The sequence below is a fragment of the Cydia strobilella genome, chromosome 2, assembly GCF_947568885.1.
Source record: "Cydia strobilella chromosome 2, ilCydStro3.1, whole genome shotgun sequence".
In the NCBI taxonomy this organism is placed as follows: Eukaryota; Metazoa; Arthropoda; class Insecta; order Lepidoptera; family Tortricidae; genus Cydia; species Cydia strobilella.
Genome location: NC_086042.1, coordinates 25,792,941 through 25,804,348, shown reverse-complemented (window position 1 = coordinate 25,804,348; position 11,408 = coordinate 25,792,941). Strand labels below are relative to the sequence as shown.

General features: G+C 36.1%; 1 protein-coding gene across 1 annotated transcript; it reads right to left on the bottom strand.

Moving 5' to 3' along the window:
- Positions 1–479: 479 nt before the first annotated feature.
- LOC134754478 (YY1-associated factor 2) lies at positions 480–10,274 on the bottom strand. The gene is made up of 4 exons (XM_063690815.1): positions 9,916–10,274; positions 6,829–6,931; positions 6,611–6,707; positions 480–6,214 (listed from the first exon to the last, which is right to left on the bottom strand). The coding sequence occupies exons 1-4, from the start codon at positions 10,049–10,051 to the stop codon at positions 6,110–6,112; spliced, it is 441 nt and encodes a 146-aa protein (XP_063546885.1). The 5' UTR covers positions 10,052–10,274; the 3' UTR covers positions 480–6,109.
- Positions 10,275–11,408: the final 1,134 nt, after the last annotated feature.

Genomic DNA, 11,408 nt, shown 5'->3' with positions numbered 1-11,408 from the left:
ACGGTGGAATTTCCCTTATATTGTACATTGTACAGAATAGGGAACTCTCTATTCACCAAATTTTATCGACATCAGACGAAAATAAAATCGACAACAAATTATAAATTAGCCCATTACACATTTTTGTTAGTAAATTGTAGGAACTAAACTCTGATTTATAATTAAATTCCAATAATCTAACCTTACTTTTTCTCTTTTCCGTATGTAAACTAAACCACAGAATAACTAATAGTACTACTAAACAAAGCTAAAAGAATACATCTATATTTATTTTAAATCTAGAGTATGCAAAAGGGAAATTTGAGTTTACTTTTTACATATTTTCCATTATTACGAAAGAAAAAGGATCTGAGTGAGGTTAGTTTTTTGGAATTTAATTACAAATCGAGTATAAGGAACGCGTGTACTTCTACGCATTTATTTATCTTCTGACCAATTTATCTCTGCCTCTTAGTCGTGAAAAATAAAACAATTCAAAATAAATTCCACATCTTTATATACAGGACCGTACATCGATACATACTTAGAAATAATTAACATTACTCTACATACAAATAGGTTAACTGATGTATCGAAACCGGAGCCACTACGCTATTCGTACAAAAATATGTTATCTGTAGCGAATACAAACCATATACAAAGCAAATTTTCCAATACCAATGGGTCATACACATTCGGGCAAAAAGAACTTTTTTCTTTGTGACATACATCGCCCAAAACAAGTCCCGACGTAGTTTTTGGGTAAATAAAATTATGGATAATTTTATCACCAATGATCTTACTTTCTGGAACAGAAAAGGCGCCAGAAATATCGGAGCCGTCGAGGTGCTCAATAATATCTGAGCATTCTTGACAATAGATGCGTGTTCAGATATTTGTGAGCACCTTGGCCGACCGATCTGATGGCGACTGTACAACTCGTCGTTAGTTTACGTCCTCGAAATTATGCGTATAAGCAGTAGTGAATGGACTACCCGTCTGTTTCTAACTCGGCCGTTAGATACTAAAATGCAGTATTCTTAGAACATTTTGTTCACAGAAGACTGCCTTTTAATATCTGACGGCAGAACTATGTTAATTAAAGAGGGACGGGTATAGTATGAATTTTCTCAAATTATTTATACGCCTCACACCCTAATCTGTTAAACAAAAGCCTTTGTTTCTTTTGTTCAGCGGTTACCAATGCTACCACTACTGACTGAACGGGAACAAACTCGTTTAAAAAGAAATTTTACCGTCCTATTTATATGGTTCAAATTTATGTAGCCGCTCTGTATTCTGAGGCCACACACAGGCACCCGTTCGTCCTTCATTACCCAAACTCGTTATCTCAGAATGACCTGTTAGACTATATAAAGGAGCCAAATCTCTATGTATGAAAAGTGTCCATCAAAAAACAGTAATTAGGCGGCGCCACCATACACCGAAATACTACCAAAAACAACCTACGTAATTTGGTCGGGTTATTTGTTGGTTTATGTTATACGTTATACTCATGTCCCAGAGCCTAACTAGCGCCACCGGAGAGATTAGGAACTATTATTTAAAGCTGAAAGCGGTCACTTTTTCAACAATTCTGCCATAAGAGATTGGCGTCCTTTCTATACCATCCATACTTAATACTATCACGATAGTTGATTTTTAATGACATGGTTGCTTTAGCACGCGCTCGGCACGCGACTAAGGCGCCGCACCATAAAAGAAACAAAGGCTTTGGTTTAACGGATTGGGGTCTGAGGCCTAAAAATCATTTGAGAAAATTAATACTATAGTCTATCTCGCCGCGAGATACTGTCGCGCCAATCATGTGCTAGCCAGGCAGGAAACAAAATAATTCGTATAAAATCCCTAGCAGATTGGAGTGGCCAATGAGCATGGTCAACAAAATACGTTACACATAAAATAAAACACCATAAGTCCTTTACAACGAACAATTGGCAGAAAGCGCATGTTGTTACAGCTACAGACTAAATTTGCATGTAACGTATTTTGCTGGATGATATTATTGATATTGATGATGGTGAAAAAATATTGTATATCTATGTATATTTTTCACTTACACAAAACTATAAAAAAACAACACTAGTTTTATTTATACTTCTGGTTTTTCTGAGTTTTGTATTGTCCTACAAGTAGAACATTAATATAAAATAAATGTTATTGTAGAAACTGTGGTTATCATATAGCCTAAACATGGTTAAGTTTATTATAATAAATAAAATGATAATAAATTAATAGGTACCAAAATTATTACTATGATTAATAACTAGCTATATCATAGTCCGTTATCTCTGAGAAACACGTAGGTATTTTTTTTAATTCTACTAGTTTAGTAGAATAAAAAAAAATACCTATACGTGTTTAGTAACTAAACGATAGGACAACGATTGGTATTGGACTTGTATCCAGGCCATAATAGATTAAAAATGGAACAAATGATTGTCCTAAAATTGTTTGTGTATCCCTAGATTGGAGGTGGGTATCGTGGGTGTGAGCGCAACGGAAACAAACTTTACAAATTTTACGTACGTAAGGTAATCTATTAAGGCAATCAGGAAATAAAATTTGCGGTCGTTAAGAAATTGTATTATTCTTCGAGTAAAATAATATTTCGCTAATTAGTGATATCAAATTCCATTTATATCAATGTAATTAAATTGTTAATTAGAAAATACGCTATTTATTTGTTACGTTAATTTTCACCATTGGGTACCTGCCTAATTAATATGAGTTCCTAAAATACATAACGAATACTCTAAAGCTAACGAAAAATGTACGACTTATAGCTAAAATAAATACTTAAAAAAAACGCAAGGAACACAGAAAAGGGCCGACAGATTTTTGGTAACTTATTTTAGCTAGGCATTAATAGTAGATTGTGTCACAAGGGAGCAAAATGACATATTTACGGCGAGGGCGTACAATTGAATCCTAAACGAAGCGAGGGATTCTATAATAGAATCCCGAGAGTAGCGAGGGATTCTAAAGTAGAATCCTGAGCGTAGTGAGGGATTCAAGTGTTTTACGCCCAAGATGGAAATAATTTTGCTACCATGTGACACATATTGCTTTTCACATCACCTATGAGGTAATTATAATGTTTAAAAATATTATTTAAACACAAAAAAAAATACGAAAAAAAATGTAAAAATAGTGTCCTAGAACAGAAAAGTGTCAATTTGATCCGTCCTAGCAGGGAAGAAAAGTGCCACTTTGATCCCTCCTAGCAGGGAAGAAAAAGCCCTTTTTCGAATTGGTGATGTGAAAATACAATATGGAATAAAGAAAGAGTGCAAATCTAGTAGGGAAATAATACCTTAGAAGAATCCTAGTTTCCTAAGGACAAAAAAAGGACCTATTATGTACTTACGAAACTGCATCTAATTGCTATAGAATATGTGGTCTTATCGAATCGAATCTATTCGCCTAGATTTTTTAATTGTCATATGCTTAAAACACGTTCAGTTCTGTTTTTTTTTATAAATCAAGGCATCAGAACAATAGCAAAACTTATATATGTATATGTCTAAAACGTCATGTTACTGCTTATTGGTCTTTGAAAAGGTTTGCAACATTATTAGCAGCAAAACATGTGTTATTTATTGTATATAAAAAATACATTAATCTCCTCTGCGACAATCAAGTAAACAAAAATAGTATTGGCATTGCCGCTCTGCCTATTAATTAATTTGTTTATTCTTTTTATAGACCAATAATAACATGCAGATTGAAAATATTACATAAATAATGGATAAATTGCCAAGTGATGCATTATATGTTTAAAAAATATAAGTAAATTACAATTTCATAATTTAATATCTATTAATTAATTTTGTGATAACATGTATCAACAGTTTAATTCAATTGTGCGTATTTTAATGACAATCATTAAAATAATTGCTGTTATAGCAATTTTTTTTAAAGACTACTACAATACACGTCTCATCTCCTCGTGAAAATAAATGTACATAGGTACAATGTGATCGTACATGAATACATGAGTGAACAAAAAGTAAAAAAAACGGCCAAGTGCGAGTCGGACTCGCGCACGAAGGTTTCCGTACCACTAGGCAAAAAATCACGTTTGTTGTATGGGAGCCCCACTTAAATATTTACTTTATTCAGTTTTTAGTATTTGTTCTTATAGCTCGGCAACAGACATACATCTGTGAAAATTTCAACTGTCTAGCTATCACGGTTTATGAGATACAGCCTGGTGACAGATGGACATACAGACAGACGGATAGACAGATAGACAGACAGACAGACAGCGGAGCCTTAGTAATAGGGTTCCGTTTTTACCCTTTGGGTACGAAACCCTAAAAATGATACGAATACATATTAGAAATCATGTGATAAATGTAAGGGTTATCCAAGTAAATCATCAATTTTAGACAAAAACCTTCCAGTGATAAAAAAAGAGATCAGCATTAAATACGTAGAATTCACGACAAATACCATTGGAAATATAAATAACCATTCTTATCAACATTGACCGTTAACTTGCTTCATATATTTCTTCCAAAATGATCGGTCAAAACTGTCAATTCAATTGACTGATTACTTATACATTATACAACTACTTTCTCAATTATATTTTATGAACGATCGCCCTATTAAGGTTGGGTTTTGAAAAAAGGACAAGCGGCAATAAATTTAACTGTCATTCAATTGCCGATGCAATAAGAAATATGCACAGGTATTTGCTGATACTCGGTCATTTAAAGCATTTTTATGATCGCTCAATGTTTTTTCCCTTTTTGTCCCTTATGAAGTACAATTCCATTTACGTAGTATTGTAAAATTATTAATTAACTGCCAATTTTGACAGATAAAGTGATACTGACAGCCTTAGACTCACTTTTCAGCAGTGACTCCAAAAATTCCAAATCTATTATATACATGCATTTTACATTTTGGCAGTGACCAGCTGGTCTTTCCAATATTTACACTTCCCACGTCGCGATTCTTAATTACATTCTATAAATTCATTTGAGCATTTCTACAATAGTTTGCACACATTTAGAATAGCTAACTCAAACGCCGTTATCTTTCCTATTTTGTTACCAAGTTTTCAATGATTAAAAACACGATTATATGTATTTTAATTATAAAAAAAAGTGATATCGACAATATCCACATAGCGTATCATTAAAAAAATGGTAACATAATAAAAGTGAATTGCGTTTGAGTTAGCTGTAATTGCTATAAATACTAAATTGTGTACGAACATTTTAAAAACGCTGATTCGCCACTTAAAACAGAAAAGAGAAATTCAAAGTCTTTAAAATTTTGTGCAAATTTTCAATTTGTTCGACCAAAACCAAATGTACTTTATATAGTACATAATATGGAAAACTAAAAACCGTCAATAATTTGTCATCTTCACAAATTTCATATTTCACAATAAAAGGTGGTATTACTGTAAAACCTCTATTTTGTATATTTTACATAACACTGACGACTTGCAATATTTCCTACGGAACAGCGAACTGGAAATACGTCGGGGAATACTTAGACATAGTCTATGTGTATGGGATTCTTCGTTCAGCGTGTGGAATCATGACTCATAGGACCTTAGAGGGTTACAAGAGAAATGTAAGGAACTAGGTACACAATTTTTCATTTACATGTATGCTTCTTTTACGGAGATCGTGGATTCGTGGTGCTTTTCAGTTTCGATTCTTGAAACTGATCATAAAAATTTAAGACATACATTTCGTGGTCATACTCATACGTACACTGTACACTTAAGGCTCAAAAATGAATCTGAGTAACTAACAGAAAATAATTGTCAATCAAAATAAATAAAGTCGGAAGGCGTTAAGTTGATTTAAAAAGGTCAACACAAAAAACGAAAATTACACCCACACAAATACAATATATTTTCTCGTTTCATATACAACGAACTTTCCTGAACAGGACAGCTAGTGACCTCGGAAATATCATACCTAAAGTAGGTACAAGTTATTTAAAGCATTCTTCATGAGAGCTAAGAATTTGTACTACACGTAGTACAATAAGCCTTCGGTTATGGTATGAGATATTTTCCACCGAGAACTATTTAAGTACCTAACAGGGGCCAAACCTTGTGGAAGTGACCTGGATATCACGGACGCGCGTCGTTGGAGGATTCCACGTCGCTGGAGCTACTGGAGACTGATTTCTTGGGCTTGTACTCTGTGATCACCACAGTTACGCCGCTTACTGTTACCTGGTGGGAGAGAATATATTGTAACACTCGTTTTAGTATACGTTGATATACAGAGGTGGTAGCCGAATGGTTTCAGATTTCCTTATTGGTGGTGTGCCAAGCAGTAGGAAGCCCCCTCAGGCGGCAAGAAGCCGGGAACAGGCCGCTCTCCGACAGCAACACACGCGGCGCCCACCATCTTTTACATGGCAGCGCCCCGCACGGCGCGAAAACTTAAAATATTGCTTTGCCGCCTTTGCGGTCTTGACCTTTATACGTTGCTAAGGCGGAAGGGTTTCGGCTTCTTTTTAAGCGTGTTGTCGGAGCGCGGCCGTCTCTGGTCACTCCTGTCTCTCCTGTCAGCTGGTGGGGGCGGTGCCGGCCACCTGACTACGTGCAAGTATAGACAGTATGTACCTCTCTGGTCTGCGCGGAGCTGCGGTCGACGTTGCTGAGGCGAGGGGGTCGCCGCTTCTTTTTGAGCGAGTTGGCGGAGCGTGATCTCTTCTGTGAGCTGGTGGGGGCGGTGCCGGCCACCTGACTACGGGCAAGTATAGACAGTATGTACCTCTCTGGTCTGCGCGGAGCTGCGGTCGACGTTGCTGAGGCGAGGGGGTCGCCGCTTCTTTTTGAGCGAGTTGGCGGAGCGTGGTCTCTTCTGTGAGCTGGTGGGGGCGGTGCCGGCCGCTTGCGCCGCCACCAGCGCCGGGTTGATGCGCGGCTTTCGGGTTGATGTGCCTGAACACGTCAAGTTTACAAACTTTTTTCCGAGTAATTTTGTCGGAAGGTCGGAAGGAATCATTTGCCAGATTTTAAACTGAAAGCGTTTTTTAAACAACCAAATTTTCAGAAAATTCCATCATAAAACATTTACGAAATTACATTATTCTAACGCGATTTTCTTTTTCAATTAATTACTACCTATTATTTATTCCAAGAATTAGTTTAGTCTAATTTATGGCAATCATAAAAACCGGACAAGTGCGAGTCGGACTCGCCCACCGAGGGTTCCATAGTTTTTAGTACTTGTTGATATAGCGGCAACAGAAATCAATACATCATCTGTGAAAATTTCAACTGTCACGGGTCATGAGATACAGCCTGGTGACAGACAGACGGACAGTGGTCTTAGTAATAGGGTCCCGTTTTTACCCTTTGGGTACGGAACCCTAAAAACGACGTTTTAACGGAACTACGGCAAACGAAACATGAAAAAACCTGATAAGTGCGAGTCGGACTCGCCCACCGAGGGAAAGTACAAACGTAACTTTTTTTTACAAATGTTTTTATTGGTTTATAGATTTTTTCCCTGTACTTGTAGTGTAATAGACGATATTACTTGCCACATTTCATAGTTCTAGGTAAACGGGAAGTACCCTATAAATTTTAATTCCCATGAGAGTGTCGAAATGTACGTTTTTTGCGGCATAAGCGGCCGTATCTTTTTTTACGTTAACTTACAAGTTTGATTTTTCAGTTTTTTCACAGCTTCAAGGGACTGTAGACCTGAGAAGTAGGTACGTATATAGTTTTAATTCCAACTCCACGCGTTCCCGAGATAAAATGGTCTTGACAGACAGATAGACAGACGGACGGACAGACAGACAGATGGACGGACGGACGGACAACAAAGTGATCTTATAAGGCTTCCCTTTTTTTCGTTCTGAGGTACGGAACCCTAGAAAACAATCAGTAAATTCTTATTACACCATTTAAGAATCTGAATATTGTTCGTTAAACATAGGTAACTACGTACGTTTATATTACCTATTTATATTTATATTTTCATTTCTATTTACCTAAGAGGCGTAGGTGATTATCTCAGTTTGTATTAAACGTGTGTTAAAACCATTAAATAACTGGAGGTAGGTAATTAAGTATCTTCGATTAGTACTAGGTAGATCTACTTTAGGCTAAATTGGACATTCCATCGGGTAAGCATTGAATTACCAATTTCGATAGGACCCTAAATGGCTCAACATTCGCGGACCGTGATTCTAGGTGTCCAGATTGTACTCATGTAGGTACCTATAGTTACCTGAACAGGTCTATAAACACCACAAACACAAACACTACAAACAGTAAAAACCGGCCAAGTGCGAGTCGGACTCGCGCACCAAGGGTTCCGTACATTACATAATTTTAACAATGTATTTTTTATGTGAAACGTGAGTGAAAGGTAAATTGTGGTTTACGATTTATGACGTATTAAAAAAACTACTTGCTAGATCTCGTTCAAACCAATTTTCGGTGGAAGTTTGCATGGTAATGTACATCATATATTTTTTTCAGTTTTATCATTCTCTTATTTTAGAAGTTATAGGGGGGGGGGACACATTTTACCACTTTGGAAGTGTCTCTCGCGCAAACAATTCAGTTTAGAAAAAAATGATATTAGAAACTTCAAAAACATTTTCGAAGACCTATGCATAGATACCCCACACGTATGGGTTTGATGAAAAAATTTTTTTTGAGCTTCAGTTCCAAGTATGGGAAACCCCCAAAATTAATTGTTTTTTTTTTCTATTTTTGTGTGAAAATCTTAATGCGGTTCACAGAATACATCTTACTTACCACGTTTCAACAGTATAGTTCTTATAGTTTCGGAGAAAAGTGGCTGTGACATACGGACGGACAGACAGACAGACAGACATGACGAATCTATAAGGGTTCCGTTTTTTGCCATTTGGCTACGGAACCCTAAAAACCGTTGGCTATTTTCCTCAGTGAGATATTTAAAGTCGAAACACTTACCACAATCACACAATCTTAAATAAAACAAACTTCAAAATTTGTTATAATCAAAACTACATTAATTCTATAATTAATTTGCCGTGTTCAGTTGAATCCACGTTGAATCCAATCTAATTTTTAGGATGGAGAGTCATCTGTTTAAAATAATAAAAAATAAATCTGTTAGTCAAATAGACAGAAATAAGAACGCTACCTTGACTGCTCCGAAGTGTGATCAAATAAAACTAACAAGTGCATACGATACGTGAACTTGTGTCCTACATTACCTGCGAAACGTCACCCGGGGTCAATGAATGCATTAAGCACCCGACCAAATTAAAAACACGCACTTATACAGTTATGTTAATCCAACTAATAGCACTTTTATTTAGTCGGGTTATACGCGATGGTGGCGCCACTCGATATGCCTGCCGATTTCAGAACTAAATTTACGAGGGAATTTGTTTACATTACCGATATCGGTACATTTTATGCGACATAAAATATAAGTGCAAGTTGAAATTAGGAGGAAAAGTAAACCTAAGTGAAATGAAATAGACATTAGTCACGATTTTTGATTGTAACGTTAGTTTAATTGAAACAATACGAGTTCGGTACAAATTCATACAAATCTGTTTTTTTTGCTTCAACAAATAGCCTTAGAAATTTGAATAGACCTAAGTACATTTACGTACACATAGAGACCGGGCGTCTCATTGTACGAACTTAGGACTGTCTCAGACAAAACTTTAATCGATATTCCAAGTACCTAGGTACAACATTTAGGTTAACTTCACATCAAAGAATTTCGATAATTATCATAGCACCAGAGATTAACCTTCTTTTGCGGTTGACGCAAAAACCGCAAAATTCTCATACGTGGCTCGATAATGCATAGAAATGTTGAACCTACAGGTCGTTAACTCACAAAATTAAAGGACATTAAGGACAAAGGGTAAATAACACTGCTATCCTTCTATCATAATTACCTTTCCTGACGTCACACATCGAGCACTTAAAGGCTTCTGCATTGTTCCTGTACGTGCAAACGCTGCAGTCCCAATAATTTTCTTCAAGAACCTTAGAAGGCCTTTTGGCTCTCCGAATCGCATTTTTCTTGTCCATTTTCACTAACTTAAGTCTAATTATAACTTGCACACGTTAATCATGATACTTTAGAGTAACCACAGCAGTTCTTCAAGCACTTATTTAAGATATTCCTAATAGGAATCATTATTTTTGTTTTATCGTGCACGAAAACGTACACCACGGTTGTTCGCCATGACAGCTCGTCATTGCTCGGTCGGTAAAACAGAGCAAGCGCCACTTGCCATTTGCGCGCTGCTTTACCGACGGAATTTACTTTTTCTAGTGGAATATAGATGGCACTGTGTGACGTGCATGCATCCACAAAAAATTCAACAAAAGCGTAGATCGTAGTAGCAAGTAGTAGTCAGCCTACAAAACCAATAGCCAGCAAAAGTTGCTAAGCGTAAAGCGGGCGACGTATCCAAATGATGAATATTGTGTAAATCATTTTGACGCGAGCCTAAACCCGCTTCTGCTACTGACTGTATCATTACCTACCTAGTACCTAAGAATAATAACTAAAGCATTATTCTGAGCCTAGTACCAAAACAAACTAATAGTACTGGTACGTACCTGATTTTTTTTTTGTAAACAATAGTACTTACTATACTACCAAAGAGAATAGATTTTTGGTACTACTACTTCTAGTACTACCGATTTACGAGGACAGGGGCCTAATAAATGTCTCGTAAGTCGTATCGTACGTTATTAGACTGATAATATTAGTCCACGAGCTTTTTTAAAATTTTAAAAGTTTGCGTTTCTCGAAGCTACAGTACTCTTGTAAATTATTTGTTACTAGTCTTTAACTAACAAATATTAGCTAATAATAACGAGTAAAATACAGTCTTCTTTCACAAAAGATTCCGCTAATAATTACACTTGTAAATTAAGGCTTGTAAAAACTATTACCTAAATTTATTAGAAACAAATTTGCGAAAATGTACGTATTCTGATTCTAAGTTTGGACGATGAAATAATAATTATTCGCCACCGAAGTTTTCCTTCCGAGAGTTCCGAGGAATGTCTACGAAATAGGTACCTACTTCAAGGAGCCTATTTGATTTGAAAGAAAGATTCTCGTTACATTAAATTGGATGGGCAATGGAACCTAATTTTGCTAATACCTACCAAGGAAGTTTTTTTTTAATTAGCCAAATGGCAAGGGTGGTGGTACATTAAGCCAAAAAACACCAATTAGTCCGCTACTATTAGTGACTAGTCCAGTAAAATTATTTGAGAAACAGAAAATAATATTAATACTTGTAATTTTTACACTAGCTAGTAACTTAATAACTAATCACGACATAGTATAAAACAAAGTCGCTTTCCGCTGTCTGCTGTCTATCCCTATTCCCTATGTATGCTTAGATCTATCTTAGATCTTTAAAGC